Source organism: Dreissena polymorpha, chromosome 9 (genome assembly GCF_020536995.1).
Source record: "Dreissena polymorpha isolate Duluth1 chromosome 9, UMN_Dpol_1.0, whole genome shotgun sequence".
In the NCBI taxonomy this organism is placed as follows: Eukaryota; Metazoa; Mollusca; class Bivalvia; order Myida; family Dreissenidae; genus Dreissena; species Dreissena polymorpha.
In genome coordinates this window covers 88083152-88100163 of record NC_068363.1, presented here as the reverse complement: position 1 = coordinate 88100163, position 17012 = coordinate 88083152, and the positions used below count along the sequence as shown (strand labels likewise).

Here is a 17012-nt window from a genome sequence, read left to right as displayed (position 1 = left end):
TACATTAAAAAAAGGAGTCAAATGACCCAGTGAGTGAACATGTCAGTGGTCAAGTGTAATTTTTAGTGGTCAAAATAAGGAAGCACAGAGTTAATTTGTTTGTGCATAATAGTTGAATTTTCTGTAAATGTTTCGTAGTATACATTTTTGTCTAATACTATGTGAATTAAATAAAATGTATTTCTTTAATAGTGATGCAAGGCAGATAATTTACAGGAGTCAAAAATGAGAAAAATGCAAAAACGAAACAAAAAACAAAATCTGATTTACTTGAAATCCCTGCCCTGTTGATCATTTCAGTCACAGAAATTAACATCATCAATTTAATTACTCAGTCTTGGATCGGGTCAGATCGATGACGAGTAGGTCAAGCAAGTTGTGTATCGTGTTATGTCTTAAAATTTTACCCAGCAAGATATGTACATTTCCAAAAAGGAAATTCATTTCTGCGTTGAATGTGACCGAGTTCATGGAAATCGCTGCACCATTGATGAAGTTATGACTGTTAACAGCCATGCACTTTGTTTTCTGGTCATTTTTAGTTGAATACCTTGTTATATTTATATTTGATAGTGAAATATTTTTTTCAAAGCAGTTGAATTATCGTTATAATTTGATCATTTTCCATTCAAAAAGATGTTTTTACTAATTAATATCATAGCCTCAAGCTAATCACCTGTGGCCAAAATCTGTGAAAAGGTCTCTCTAAGTTAAATATGGAACAATACAATACAGTTAGTTTCCTGTTGAGGGTAAACAGAAATTCAGATAAATAGATCAGATGCATTGCTACGTAAAAATCCATTATGTCATTAAAGTTTTGCATATTTTAAATGTTGAATTTTAAGGAAAAACATGACCCGGCATGTCACCGACCTGTGACAGTTGGTTGTGGATTATTTGCTTCAACTCAGAAATCTTCTCAGGTGGCAACGCCATGATAGTTCTAAGCAACCGATTATTCTTCAATAAATTTGAACTAAAAGAACTTGAGACACCTTTAAAATTTACAATGAAACGAATATGTCAAAATACTAAACATCCACTAGCAGTATGTTTTGTTAGTAAAGTTAGCTCCCTTAGATAACACAACGCTTTATTCTTTATTTGTAAAAGTCGCTTTACAAAATTTAAAAGATGAAAAGGCAAACACAATTTGCAAATTTAACAAAATATTATAAAACGGACATGGGAATGAAAAATACATTTAAGAATCTATTTAATGTTAATCAGTCATAATTTTATAGTTTTCCTTCTATTATAGGACCCCATTCAATTTGACTTAGATTGTGTAAAGTTATCTCCCCTTGTTATGAATTCGCCATTTATCAGTGGCCCACAGGAAACACGATTATTTTACGAAAATAACATGCATTTTCGTCATTATTTGCCAGTTGGTGCTTTAATTGCTGCCTTTTTGTCAGTTTTAACACAGTATAATTCTTCATATTATTCACAATTGTTGCCATTCGTGGAAGGGGAATTTAAGCCAGAATTTATCAATGTTGCCTTAGCATTGAAGTGAGTATTAAATATGAATAAATAAAAAAAAACGTATACACTGATATATATATAAATATATATATATATATATATATATATATATATATATATATATATATATATATATATATCATCTCCTCCAAATACATGAAGAGCTGAACAAATATCTTTAGGATACCTGTAGGATGGTTTTTAGGTTCCAATGTAAGGACAAAGACCTTTTTTATGCCGTCATGCAAACTTTGTATAGATCAGTTTTTTCTATATAATATGATGTGGTGACTGATAACTGTGTATTTATTATAGTTTGCTGTTAAGATACTTACAACACATTTTTCATATAGTACTCATACTACCTGTTTTCTTGCCAGTGTTTATCTAGCACGTGTATCTTAATGAAAGCATCTTAATTAATATGTTAAGTGAAACAATTGAAAAACATACATGTTCAATACGTCAAGCTATATCTTGATGTGTATTCATGGACAAAGCAACAAAAACTGCATTAAAATCTGTAATGTTTTGCCAAAATACTGGCGAGACTAAGCTCCATGTAGTAATGATCAGTATCATGTACACCGTTTCTCATAATATCGGCCCTTCTGATTGGTTGCTTAGGATTGTTACTATGCACATATTCTTTTTGTATACCGGGTAAATAGATTTTTAATGGAAAAAGAAAACTATTGTTCATGTTTCTCTTAAATTTTTTACAAATAAGCAGCTTTTACAACATTTGATAAACCTAAAAACAAACTAACACAAATATGTGTAATCACAATATTGGTCTGGAATAAACATGACCTACTTTCAAATGAAAATCGGCAATCATGAGAAAGATTGTTGTAATAGTCATTTATAAACCGCAAATAAATTTAAACTTCTAAAAATGGGAAAACATTTACTGTCCAGCACTTCTTGAGGGGTTTTTGTCAAAGGCACGATACAATGAGGATGGCCATACTATGAGAATAAGGGATGTGTTTTTTAAAAACTATTCAGGGTTTCTGCATCCACAATATGTTGGGGTAAACTGTTCTATTAATAACTCTGTAGGATAATAGGTTCAGTGAAAAGGAAAGTGCACATCTTTGTTTTTAAATTAAGTTTCAAGGAGTGTCTTCTTCTGATGAATTTTGAAGTAGTAAAAAAATTTCATCAGGGCAATCGTCAAGACCCTTCACAAGCTTAAATGTCTGAATCTTGCCCCATCAAAGTCTTCTGTGTGCTAGTGTTGGTAGCCTAAGTTCTTTTAGTCTGGTCTGGTATGGTAGATCTTTTAAGATTGGAACAAGTTTTGGTGCCCTCATTTGGACCCATTAAATGCTCTAAATATCCTTACGGATGTATGGGTGCCAAACTACGTTAGCAAATTCCAAGTGTGTATTCACTAATGCAGTGTAAAGTCTCAAGAAGGAGTAGTTATCAAGATAACCAAAATACCCTTTTTTAAGTGCTAGTATATTGTTTTCGCGATTTATCTTCTTGTCTATAAACATACAAAATTTACAATAGTTAAGAAAAATATACAAATGCAAATGAAAACAAACTCATAAGGACATGAGGAACAATCCTTGTTTCGGCACACATGACAAATGATAACACTACATGATACTAACTAATAACAAGCCTTTGATGACTGTTATGTTTAAATGCAGAGTATTCTGCATATATCCTTGCTTTACTTTTGTTTTGTGTTGCGCAACATTGCAAAAAATTACGTTATATCATGAATTTTAACAGACATTTATTAAGTGATAAAATGTGAAGTATCCAGCATGGACAATCAAAACAATCAACACTGAAATGATTTCAGTTGATATCATCCTGCAAATACTATTTTGATCAAAATAACTATAACCATCTACTTTTGAAAGCTTAAGAGAAAATTAGAATATTATTTTGGAATTCAGCCTGCTACTTTAACACTAAATGTAAATCCTGATGATAAACTATTGGCATAACTATTTAGGAAGAATATGGAGTCAGGGTTAGAACAAGGCTCTGCATTTGTTGTCTATTACGATGGGGAGCCTGTGCTGGATATGTGGGCTGGATATGCAGACATCCAGAGTCTGCGCAGATGGAGGAATGATACAACCACCATGCTGTTTGGCGCTGGACAAGCTATAACAGCTTTCCTTGTAGCCCTGATGGTTGACAGGTATCTTCAATTGCTTAAAGTGATATCATGCGCATCTAACAGTATATGCTATGTTTATAGGTGTCTATCGCAACCATTGTTTATTTTTGGTGTTTTCACTTCAATTACACTTATATTTGTTAATGCAGCATCAACATACTAAAACAATATTCCAGAAAGAGAAAAATAATGCATTTGATTATTAAGCGTACTTTCATTTTGACAACTGACGACAGAAATGATTCGATGTGCGATGTGAATCTAAATTTAGTTTTAGTGCAGATTCATTCATACGACACAACTGGTAGCAAGATGAGTTGCATATAATTGGTCAGTTACCACATTTTAACTAACTCTTAGTGAAAAATGCCCATAATATCACTTTAAGTTGGGTGATGATAACAAAAAAAAAGAATCTTGAAGTTGTAGGACTTCTGATTATTTTTTTTGCTTTGATGTCATACGAAATGGCTTGTTTGTACACTGATGATGTAATTTAACAAAGCAAGTTTTGATTTTATCTCATTCTTTCAAAATGCCTTTAGTAAGGTATATTCTGAACAATATTGAATGTCATTAATTGATCAGATGCCATGTATTGATCATAATGTTTAACGTGTAGTCTATTTCTTTTTGTTTTCAGGGGCTTACTTAATTACAGTGCACCCTTACGCTTTTACTGGTCAGGCTGCCAGTCTGAGGAAAGTAGTTCTGTGACTCTGGAGCACTTGCTTTCTCACCAGGTCAGTTGGCATCATTATAGTCTTGTTTTAACCACTAAGATAAGTATTTTTACACATTTGTAGTCCCTTAGAAAGTTAAATTTGATTAAAAACCTTTCTTACTGTATTCAAGTTTTAAAGGCTTCATTTCCAACCCTTTCTAACTGATGAGCATCAAACAGCATAAAACCTGAACAGACTGCGAGTTACAGTTTTTGTAAAGCTCTGTCCCAGATCATTCTGTGATGTTCTTAAAGTGGATATAAAACAAACACAAATTGACCCTACTAGTCTAGCAACATATGCACAAAATCTGAATCCTGCTAAAATATGTCAAGTCACATCTAACTCATTTAAATCCCCTAGCGATCAGGAGGTCACTAGTATGATCCACACTAGGGGAGCATTCTCTATATCTCCCCCAAAGACACCAAGTTTTGGTCATAGGCTAAGGAAATGGACTCGAGAGCTTTTCTATAAGCCTGAGGCTTTCAATGCAATTGAGCTTAAAAAATAGGTTGAAACTAAACTAACTCATTTAACTGTAAACCCAGTAAAGCAAAAAGCTACTCAGTGAAATATTCACAGGGGCAATTGTTCAGGTTAAGAATTGAGTATTCAATACACAAGTTCTGAAGGGATTTAATTAAAATAGTGTGGAAAAAGAGAAATTGAAATAGCATAGCTGTTGGCAATTAAACAAAATGTTCAATCTTTCGTACAACGTAAATGGCTAAAATGTTCATAACTTTAGCTTAGTACTGTATATATGGGTCAATTCAAGTTTAATTTCTTTTTAAATAAAAGATATATAATTGTTTCGAACATAATAATTGGTATTGTGACTTAAAAGTTTCACCCTCTAAAGTAACAATATTGTGAAAAAATACCTACTAAATTTTCCCTTGGATGTTATTTTTCAGATTAGTATGCCATATTTGAAAAACCCAGTCTCACTTAGGGATTTACAGTCTAACATGCATGAAATCGAAAAAGATCTGTGCAAAATGATTTCACTTAAAGTTAATGGTAAGTATATGCCATCATGCTTGAGGTTGGGCAAGTTGTTGTGTGATACTTCCTCTATGGTATTCTATAAGCGTATTCAAATTCATGTATGTTATTTGTCTTAACATGCAATGAGTGGATTTTAGAAGACATAGTGTTTTTTTTACAACCGTTGTTGTATTAATTGTTATTTATCAGTTAAATAAAAATGTATAACAAAATCGGCTGCAGAACATGTTGATACAGTTCACTGCGGCCAGGTGCTATGTTTCTAATGTACATGTGGTAAATTAAAACACAGACATGGATACAGTGTTTATATTTGTAAATCATTAGGTTTTAGATTTGATATGTTTCACTGTAGACATATAGTAGCTGTGTGTATGCCCCAATAATCCCCACAATCATGACAGTGATGCCCAAAGCAATCTCCTGGGTCTTGTGCACTCATGACAGTGATGCCCCAAATCGATCTCCTGGGTCTTGTGTAATTTGGTTCAAATTACATGGTCTGTCTAATAATTGCATTTGGTATTTGTTTTCCATAAAAAGAAGTGTTAACCTTCAACTGTCTGATGTGAATGACATTTCTGTTTGCCAATACCTAAAGTTACAGAGCATTGCTCTCTTCAGTATGTTTATTTCCTTTTCTAAGAAATGGTTCAGCACATAAAAGGTGCCTTTAATAAAAAGAAATCCTATTTTAGCAGATTTCTTTGAATATTGACAAATACTTTCAAATGCAACAATTAAATAAATCTGAGATGAGTTATACTCAAAATACAAGTTAAACACTTTCAGTATTACACTGAAAATTTATTGTTTAGAACAACGTAAAACATAATTTGAAATATATTTGTTTTCATTGGCAGCCAGTCAGCCAGTTTCATACGATATCTGGTCAGCTCTGATTTTGGATCGTCTGCTGGAACAGGTTGACCCAAAACATCGCAGCATAGAGCAACTTGTACAGGAGGAAATATCAGATCCCTTTGGTAGGTGTCAATCTATTATCAGATCTCATAGGTAAGTGACCATCTGTTGATACCTAATCTCTTAGGAAAGTGATCATCAGTATATATCAGATCTCTCAGGTAAGTGACCATCAGTTGATATAAGATCTCTTTGGAAAGTGACCATCTGTCAATACCAGATCTCTTAGGTAAGTGTCCATCAGTTAATATAAGATCTCTTTGGTAAGTGACCATCAGTTGATACCAGATCTGTTAGGTAAGTGACCATCAGTTGATATCAGATCTCTTAGGTAAGTGTCCATCAGTTAATATAAGATCTCTTAGGTAAGTGACCATCTGTTGATATAAGATCTCTTAGGTAAGTGACCATCAGTTGATATAAGATCTTTTAGGTAAGTGACCATCAGTTGATATAAGATCTCTTAGTTAAGTGACCATAAGTTGATATCAGATATCTTAGGTAAGTTACCATATGTTGATATAAGATCTCTTAGGTAAGTGATAATCGGTTGATATTAGATCTCTTAGGTAAGTAACCATCAGTTGATATCAGATCTCAAAGGTAAGTGTCAATCAGTTGATATCAGATCTACTAGGTAAGTGTCAATCAGTTGATATTGGAACACTTAGGTAAGTGACCATCAGTTGATTTCAGATTTCTTAGGTAAGTGACCATCAGTTGATATAAGATCTCTTAGGTAAGTGACCATCAGTTTATATAAGATCTCTTAGGTAAGTGACCATCAGTTGATATCAGATCTCTTAGGTAAGTGACCATCAGTTGATATAAGATCTCTTAGGTAAGTGACCATAAGCTGATATCAGATATCTTAGGTTAGTGACCATCAATTGACATCAGATCTCTTAGGTAAGTGACCATATGTTGATATAAGATCTCTTAGGTAAGTGATTATCAGTTGATATCAGATCTCTTAGGTAATTGATCATCAGTTGATATCAGATCTCTTAGGTGAGTGACCATCAGTTGAAATCAGATCTCTTAGGCAAGTAAACATCTGTTGATATCAGATCTCTTAGTTAAGTGACCATCAGTTGATATCAGATCTCTTAGGTAAGTGATCATCAGTTGATATCAGATCTCTTAGGTGAGTGACCATCAGTTGAAATCAGATCTCTTGGGTAAGTGATCATCAGTTGATATAAGATCTCTAATGTTAGTGACCATCAGTTGATATAAGATCTCTTTGGTAAGTGACCATCTGTCAATACCAGATCTCTAAGGTAAGTGACCATCAGTTGATATAAGATCTCTTTGGTAAGTGGCCATCAGTTGATACCAGATCTCTTAGGTAAGTTGCCTTCTGTTGATATCAGATCTCTTAGGTAAGTGACAATCTGTTGATATACAATCTCTTAGGTAATTGACCATCAGTTGATATAAGATCTCTCAGGTAAGTGACCATCTGTTGATATCAGATCTCTTTGGTGAGTGACAATTGGTTGATATCAGATCTTTTAGATAAGTGACCATCAGTTGATATCAGATCTCTTAGGTGAGTGACCATCAGTTGAAATCAGATCTCTTAGGTAAGTGACCATCAGTTGATATATGATCTCTTAGATGAGTTACCATCAGTTGAAATCAGATCTCTTAGGTAAGTGACCATCAGTTGAAATCAGATCTCTTAAGTGAGTGACCATCAGTTGATATCAGATCTCTTAGGTAAGTGATCATCAGTTGATATCAGATCTCTTTGGTGAGTGACCATCAGTTGATATCAGATCTCTTGAGTAAGTGATCATCAGTTGATATCAGATCTCTTAGGTGAGTGACCATCAGTTGATATAAGATCTCTTAGGTAAGTGACCATCAGTTGATATAAGATCTCTTAGATAAGTGATCATCAGTTGATATCAGATCTCTTAGGTGAGTGACCATAAGTTGATATCAGATATCTTAGGTAAGTGACCATCAGTTGATATAAGGTCTCTTAGGTAAGTGACCATCAGTTGATATCAGATCTCTTTGGTGAGTTACCATCAGTTGATATAAGATTTCTTAGGTAAGTAGCCATCAGTTGATATAAGATCTCTTAGGTAAGTGACCATCAGTTGATACCAGATCTCTTAGGTAAGTTGCCATCTGTTGATATCAGATCTCTTGGGTAAGTGACCATCTGTTGATATACAATCTCTTAGGTAATTGACCATCAGTTGATATAATTTCTCTCAGGTAAGTGACCATCTTTTGATATAAGATCTCTTTGGTGAGTGACCATCAGTTGATACCAGATCTCTTAGGTAAGTGGCCATCAGTTTATATCAGATCTCTTGGTAAGTGACCATCAGTTTATATCAGATCTCTTAGGTAAGTGACAATCAGTTAATATGAGATCTCTTAGGTAAGTGACTGTCTGTTGATATCTGATCTCATAGGTTAGTGACCGTCAGCTGATATAAGATCTCTTTGGTAAGTGACCATCAGTTGATATAAGATCTCTTAGGAAAGTGACCATCTGTTGATACCTAATCTCTTAGGTAAGTGATCATCAGTTGATACAAGATCTCTTAGGTAAGTGTCCATCAGTTGATATAAGATCTCTTTGGTAAGTGACCATCAGTTGATATCAGAACTTTTTGGTAAGTGGCCATTTGTTGATATAAGGTCTCTTAGGTAAGTGACCATCAGTTGATATACAGATCTCTTAGGAAAGTGACCATCTGTTGATCTTAGATCTCGTAGGTTCGTAGGTAAGTGACTGTATGTCAGATCTGTTTGGTGAGTGAACATTTGTTGATATCAGGTCTCTTAGGTAAGTGACCTTCAGTTTATATCAGATCTCTTTGGCTAGTGACTGTCTGCTGATCTAAGATCTCTTTGGTGAGTGACCATCAGTTGATATCAGATCTCTTTGGTAAGTGACAGTCTGTTGAACTTAGATCTCTTAGGTAAGTGACCATCTGTTGATATAAGATCTTTTTGGTTAGTGACCATCTGTTGATATCAGGTCTCTTAGGTAAGTGACCATCAGTTGATATCAGATCTTTTTGGTAAGTGACTGTCTGTTGATCTAAGATCTCTTAGGTAAGTGACCATCTGTTGATATAAGATCTCTAAGGTAAGTGACTGTCTGTTGAAATCAGATCCCTTTGGTGAGTGACCATCAGTTGATATCAGATCTCTTTGGTAAGTGACTGTCTGTTGATCTAAGATCTCTTAGGTAAGTGACCATTTGTTGATATAAGATCTCTTAGGTAAGTGACTGTCTGTTGATATCAGATCTCTTTGGTGAGTGCCCATCAGTTGATATCAGATCTCTTTGGTAAGTGACTGTCTGTTGATCTAAGATCTCTTAGGTAAGTGACCATCTGTTGATATAAGATCTCTTAGGTAAGTGACTGTCTTTTGATATCAGATCTCTTTGGTGAGTGACCATCAGTTGATATCAGATCTTTTTGGTAAGTGAATGTCTGTTGATCTAAGATCTCTTAGGTAAGTGACCATCTGTTGATCTAAGATCTCATAGGTATGTGACTGTCTGTTGATATCAGATCTCTTTGGTGAGTGACAATCGGTTGATATCAGATCTCTTTGGTAAGTGACCATCAGTTGATATCAGATCTCTTAGGTAAGTGACCATCTGTTGATATCAGATCTCTTAGGTAAGTAACCATCAGTTGATATACAGAAATAGACTTAAGAGCGTTATAAAAAAAGCATTAGACTTTCTATGCAATTGAGCTATTATAAATAGGATTTAACTAAGGTAATAGAATATCAGTTAGCATCATATCTTTTTAGTAAGTTTAATTTGTTCATATAAGAGCTCTTAGGCAAATGACTATCTGTGGATGTCAGATCCGATTGGTAGATGTCTGTGGATGTCAGATCCGATTGGTAGATGTCTGTGGATGTCAGATCCCATTGGTAGATGTCTGTGGATGTCAGATCCCATTGGTAGATGTCTGTGGATGTCAGATCCCATTGGTAGATGTCTGTGGATGTCAGATCCCATTGGTAGATGTCTGTGGATGTCAGATCCCATTGGTAGATGTCTGTGGATGTCAGATCCCATTGGTAGATGTCTGTGGATGTCAGATCCCATTGGTAGATGTCTGGATGTCAGATTCCATTGGAAGATGTCTGTGGATGTCAGATCCCATTGGTAGATGTCTGTGGATGTCAGATCCCATTGGTAGATGTCTGTGTATTGCATAAAATTGAAAGTGTGATTTAAAAATAATCATAATAATTTTGCATTACATGTGTATCTCTCATTGTTTTTCAGCATTTAATAATGCAATAGACACAAATACTATTAATTGTTTAAATGTACATAATGCCTCTATGCTAGACATTTATGAGAAATTCAGGCCTTATGCATGTGCGTTAAGTGTTGTTCCAGATTAGCCTGTACAATCTGCACAGGCTAATCAGAGCTGACACTTTCTTCATTGACTGGATTTTCCTCAAGCAGATACTTCCTGTAAACGAAAACATTCCAAAAAAAGAAGAAATTTTCGTCACATATTATCCTAAAGTGACTGCACAGGTTTATCTGGGACGACACTACGCACATGCATCAAGCCCTGTTTTCCTGGACCAAGACTAATTTTTACTTTATGCTCAAATATTTCTGTGTGTACATTGTCTTGTACATTGTCTTTTTTATCTGTTGAAGAGTTGTGTTTGGAAAAAGAACACATCTACTTTCTTTTAGGCATAGAAATCAATATGGCGTTAGCAAGAGAGAATTACCACAAGACGGCCCGACTATACCCACCCACCATGTTACAGACTTTGTACCAAATACTGACATCACCACGTTACATGAAGACATTAATATCTAGATGGGTTGATTCACAGTCAGTTGTATACAGAAGTTTCCAGTCTTTAAAAGAGCTAACGATGGTATGTGTATTTTACCAAATATGCAAAGCATGCAAAACTTAACACGCTACCAGAAATGTATTTTAATCTAATCAATTGTATGAAAAGATGGTGTTTATTTTATTACTTTTGTATATTTGGTAATTTCCAATTTCACAGCGGACATCAGAGCCTTAACCATCATATTGATTGTTTGATCTGCAAACATGCCATGATTATTTAATTTCCAGTCCTATAACGTGTTTAACGACCCAGAAATACGGGAGGTACCGTTATCATCATTGACAGCAACAGCAACTGCCAGGGATCTTGCAAGATTGTATAGGTAGGTACACACGTCAGATAGGACTATATTGTGTGCTGATAGAAGATCTTTCCAATAATTTATTGTTTGTCACTTAAATGGCTGATAGAGACTTACAGGTTGAACATTTTTGTCTGTGTGTAGCATTTTGCCTTTTACTTTTTCTGCTGTTAGACAATTTGTATTCTTAACTTTATTTTGTACTATTTTCATCATATAAAATTGCAATTTTTCCTTTAAAAATAATTTGAGATTCAATAAATGGATTTGATCATTTCATCAGCTTTTTAAATGACCTATATTAATCTATATATAAAACATAACAGTGACAAGGGTTTCATAAAATTTTCATTTTATGTTTGGTTTCAAATATTAACCACCTGTGATATGGAGTTAACTTGAATGAAAGTTAAACAAAGACTTATATATCAAACTTGTAATTAATATATTAACATCCATCAACTGACTTTATTTTTAATTCATGTTTAACATTCAAAAACTAATTTTATCTGCGTTTTTTCAATAAATATGAGGGAAAACCAACTTGGAATATCAGAAAAATATCAGTGAAATTCTCTGAAGAATATCAGGGGCCACCCTGTGACAAAGTCATATCAGATTTTGTAAAATTCTATAAACTGAGCCTTGTTGTGGGAATTCTGGGCTTTGTGCATGTGCATAAAGTGTCTTTCCAAATTAATCTGGGATAAAACTTTCTGTTTAAACTGGATTTTGTTGAGAAGAGTTTTCTTTTATACCAAAAATTCCATAAAAGCAGAGAGTGTTGTCCCTATTTAGCCTGTGTGTACTGAACAGGCTAATCTGGGACAATACTCAACGCACATGCCTTAAGCCCATTTTTCCCAGAACGAGATACTTATGTTTCCAGTATACTGAGTGTTGGAGGAAATCACCATGGAAACCAGGTTCTGAAACAAGAAACTATCCACAAACTAGAGGTACCGGTTGTTGAACAGACCTGCTCACTAAACGGCTTGCAGGTCAAGTACGGACAGGGCGTTCAGATTTATCAAAACCCATGGGTAAGACTTTTTAGCTCACCTGATTGCTCAGGTGAGCTTTTGTGACCGGTCTTTGTCCGTCGTACGTCTGTCCGTCCGTTAACATTTGTTCGTAAACACTCTAGAGGCCACATTTATTGTCCGATCTTCATGAAACTTGGTCAGAAGCTTTGTCCCAATGAAATCTCGGTCGAGTTTGAAACTGGGTTGTGCCGGGTCAAAAACTAGGTCACTAGGTCAAAAAAAAAAACAAACTTGTAAACACTGTAGAAGTCACATTTCATGCCCAATCTTCATGTAACTTTGTCAAAATGTTTGTCTCAATGATATGTTGGTTGAGTTCAAAAGTGGTTCTGGTCCATTGAAAAGCATGGCCGCCAGTGGGCCGGGCAGTTTTCCTTATTTGGCTATAGAGAAACCTTGTAAACACTCTGGAAGTCACAATTTTTGCTCAATCATCATGAAAATTGGTCAAAACATTGGTTTTATTGATTTCTCGGACGAGTTCGAAAATGGTCCAGATTGGTGAAAAAACATGGCCGCCAGTGGGCGGGGTATTTTTCTCTATATGTATATAGTGAAAACATGTGAACACTCTAGAAGTCACATTTTTGGCCCAATTTTCATGAAATTTTGTCAGAACATTTGTTTCCTTGATATGAGAGTTGAGTTGGAAAATAGTTCTGGTCAGTTGAATAACATGGCTGCCGGGGGGGAGGGGGGTTGCAGTTTTTTTATATTTATATAGTACAAAAAACTTGTGAACACTCTAGAAGTCACATTTTTTGCCCAATCATCATGAAACTTGGTGAAAAGATTGGTTTTATATATATCTCAGATGAGTTTGCAAATGCTCCCGATGGGTCAATAAACATTGCTGCCAGGGGGTGGGGCAATTTTCCTTAGGTGACTATATAGAGAGAAACCTTAAGATCGAACACTATAGAAGTCACATATTTTGCCTAATCATCGTGAAACTTAGTCAATACATTGGTTTTATTGATTTCTTGGACAAGTTGGAAAATGGCTGAGATTGGTGAAACACACTTTTTAGCTCACCTGATTGCTCAGGTGAGGTTTCATTATTGGTCTTTGTCCGCTGTCTGTTCATCCACATTTGGTTTGTAAACACTCTAGCATTCACATTTCTCAAGCAATCTTTATCAAAGTTGCAGAAAGATCTCAGTCAAGTTTGATGATGAGCAAAATCACATAATTAATGCCATAAGTATTGCCCTTAGATTGTCCAAATTTTCATTATATTATACAAAATCCTTGTAAGCAAAGTTTGATGTTTGGTAAGAGGGGTCAACTTAAAATATTGGTCAAATCTTACAAAAACAAAAACACTCCCTACGCCAGAGTTTTGGTTCAATAATGATGAAACTTGACCAGGATGTTTGTCTGGTCAATATCTAGGTCAAGTTTGACATTAGGTGAAAATTGAATGAACCGACTCCTCTCAGGTGAGCGAACTAGGGCCATCTTGGCCCTCTTGTTAACTTTTCAGCTATTAATTCTCGACAATAGCCAGTTTTTCCGTGTTCAATGCTCCAGTCAATTTGTTTTAGATTGTCTGCAATGTCCTCATTGAACTCGAATTGTACTCGGTTTCCTTTGAAGCGCCACGTAACGTCCTTTTCTTTCTTGAAACGTTTGACCTCTTCTTGTGCGCTAAATGCCGACCCCCGAATCTCTTCCTTCATGTTTTTAAATTCACTAAACAGTAAATTTAATTTGGCGTGAATATCATCGTTTGAATTTTCATCCGCCATGTTTCCAAATTACACAGGTGATTGTAGTCAATTCAAATTAACGTGTTCTCTGGTTCGTATCGCAAAACCGAATTGTTAACAGTAAGAATTTCATGACTGTGCACACCTGTTTAACCCTTTCAAACTTACAAGCAAAGTGAAAATGGCTTTTGCAACCAGCATAGAAACAGAACAGCCTGCGAGTTCAGCCTGCGAGTAACTCGCAGTCTGTTCAGGTCTTATGCTGTTTGCTGCTCATCAGTATCTAAGGGTTGGAACTGAAACCTTTAAAACTCGGATCTAGTAAGAAATGCCTTTAATAATATTTATCTTTCTGAGGGACTACAAATGAGTGAAAATACGTATATAAGTGGTAAAGGGTTAAAATGGGCCGTATTATGGGAATGTAGGAGGAGCTAAAGCAGACAGCCTTGTCTCTGATTAGCCTGTGCTGACCGCACATATAGTGTATTATGTGAGTTTGGGATAAAGATCAAGTTTATCATGCGAGGCTTAGAATTGATGTAGTGCGAGGCTTGCCGAGCGCTATCATGGTTCGTGCCGAGCATGATAAACTTGATCGTTATCCCAAACTCACATAATATTCTATTTATCCTATTATTTCCTCCCTATTTTCGATTAATAATTGTAAAATATCGCATTATTTGACGATTTTGTTTTTCTGTTGTTGACAAAAACAGATTCTCCAATTTTCAGAAAAACCCAAATCTGATCTAAAAATAGCGATAGTATAAAGCTTATGTTTATACGATAGTTGTTATACTATCTTTTTTCATCTGGTAATAGGATAAATACTGTTCTGAGTGCAATATGTATGCACATGAATTGAACACTGTTATCTAAGAGTGAGCTTCTAATTGTTGTGTACCATAGGGACAGAGCGTGCTCGGCCATTCTGGCTATGGAGGCCAGATTGTGTTGGCGGACCGTACTAACAGACTTGCCATGGCTTACGTGACCAGCTATCTCTCCACCCACGAGTGTGGAGATGACCAAAGGTTTCTTGAACTGCAGAGGGGTGTCTACGAATCCCTTCAGAAGTACATTGATCACAAACATTGATAACCATGTATGACTCCCGTCAGAAGTACATCCATCACAAACGAGGACCACCAGGGAAAGACGCATGCATAAATGTACTTAATTGACTACACAAAATAAAACTAGTGGATGTGTAATGCGAGTGGGAAAAAATGGCATGTCCGTTGACAACGCAGATGAACCTGTGTATTGTCAGAGATGTCACTTTCCGCTTCTATGCAATTGTTCATATAAAGAAAGTCTCTCCTATACAAAAACACAGTCTACATGTAGGTGGAAAGTGTCGTCCCTGATAAGCCTGTGTGAAATGCATAGGCTAATTTTTTACAACAATTTACGCATAGCATTAAGTAATTTTAAGTATAATGAAACTCAATTATTACTAGCAATGTTAAAAAATGACTGCTTTCTAATCGGATGATCAATCATTCATTACAATAAAATTAATATTGTTAAAATTTCACAGAACTGAGCAGCTCAGAATTACATTTTGTTGTACACTCTGACAGACGGTAAATGTTTGTTATTTACGTAATTAAAAGATTTGTTAGGTTTGTATATTGTATTGTATGAATGTTCAAAGAGGAACTTCCGAACTTGCCCGAGAACTTTGCAAAATATACAGTCTTGATGGCCTTCTGGTATTTGTATTTCTTTTGACCTTGCAGTCAAGGATAACACATGAAAGTGCAAGCACTTATTTCCAATGGGGTCCTTTGGTTTTACTGATGCGACAGCTAGCAGAAGAGACAGTATTGAGATACAAGGAATCCGGATGCGATACCCTAGCTATTTGCGAATAGATCCCTTGGTTCTTTTACATGCTCAGTGTAAAGCACAGATACGTGCGAGAATTACCTGGATTTCATACCAGTATATCTCTAGTTGGGTGGGAAACACTTGAAGCATTTCTGGAATTTCCAGTGCCCCAGCCAGGAATTGAACCAGGGCCTCTGGAATGGTAGACCAGAGTGTTACCATTCGACTTCTGCACCACCCCGTAAGGGTCTGGTAAGGGTGCTCACCAGAACATAGTATATGAAGTGTATGAATGGCTAATAGTATGATGCACGTCAAATGGCAATCCAAATCATTTGTCAATAACAGAGTTATGGCCCTTTGAAAGGTCTGATGTGAGAGCCCAGTTCCAAGGAGCTGTAAGCCTGGTACAAAAACATCACATGGCTATTTAAGAAGGCATCAGTCAACACTATTCTACTGCAACAATTCAAGCACTGGTGTTATTAGTTTTATAGAGGGAAGGATAAGTGAATGAAAGGTCAAATAAGATTCATGTGTCTTGTTCTGACAAAACTGGGCATAATGCATGTGCGTAAAGTGCCGTCCCAGATTAGCCTGTGCAGTCCGCATAGGCTAATCAGGGACGACACTTTCCGCTTTAACTTGATTTTCGGTAAGAAGGGACTTCCTTCAAACTAAAAATACCAGAAAAGCGGAAAGTGTCGTCCCTGATAAGCCTGTGCGGACTGCACAGGCTAATCTGGGACGGCACTTTACGCACATACATTATGCCCAGTTTTGTCAGAACTAGACACATTTGCAACAATTCATGGTTTGCCACTATATTGAATTTCTACAAATAAAGATAACAACCTGAAGTAATGGCAATATTTAATTTGAGTAAGAAAATAATTATTAGATATTTGG

At 35.6% G+C, this 17012-nt stretch overlaps 2 protein-coding genes across 2 annotated transcripts in view; one reads left to right on the top strand and one right to left on the bottom strand.

Moving 5' to 3' along the window:
- Positions 1–1094, bottom strand: part of LOC127844302 (centrosomal protein of 76 kDa-like) — a 32442-nt gene extending 31348 nt beyond the window's left edge. Inside the window, exon 1 of the mRNA XM_052374406.1 lies at positions 877–1094. Within this exon, the coding sequence (XP_052230366.1) occupies positions 877–939 (63 nt within the window). The 5' untranslated portion in view covers positions 940–1094. The remainder of the gene's footprint in view (positions 1–876) is intronic.
- Positions 1095–1319: 225 nt separating this feature from the next.
- Positions 1320–15980, top strand: LOC127844311 (beta-lactamase domain-containing protein 2-like). Its single transcript, XM_052374419.1, has 9 exons — positions 1320–1521; positions 3476–3667; positions 4290–4389; positions 5292–5397; positions 6249–6371; positions 11033–11223; positions 11433–11527; positions 12396–12549; positions 15177–15980. Exons 1-9 carry the CDS (start codon positions 1370–1372, stop codon positions 15363–15365), a joined length of 1302 nt encoding a protein of 433 aa, XP_052230379.1. The 5' UTR covers positions 1320–1369; the 3' UTR covers positions 15366–15980.
- The last annotated feature ends 1032 nt before the right edge of the window (positions 15981–17012 follow it).

Bases quoted from the DNA above. Each gene is read 5' to 3' on its own strand.
- LOC127844311 (XM_052374419.1), top strand. From the start codon at position 1,370: ATGCATTTTCGTCATTATTTGCCAGTTGGTGCTTTAATTGCTGCCTTT. The intron at 1,522-3,475 runs GTGAGTATTAAA...ATAACTATTTAG, and splicing joins AATGTTGCCTTAGCATTGAA to GAAGAATATGGAGTCAGGGT. The intron at 3,668-4,289 runs GTATCTTCAATT...TTTTGTTTTCAG, and splicing joins GTAGCCCTGATGGTTGACAG to GGGCTTACTTAATTACAGTG.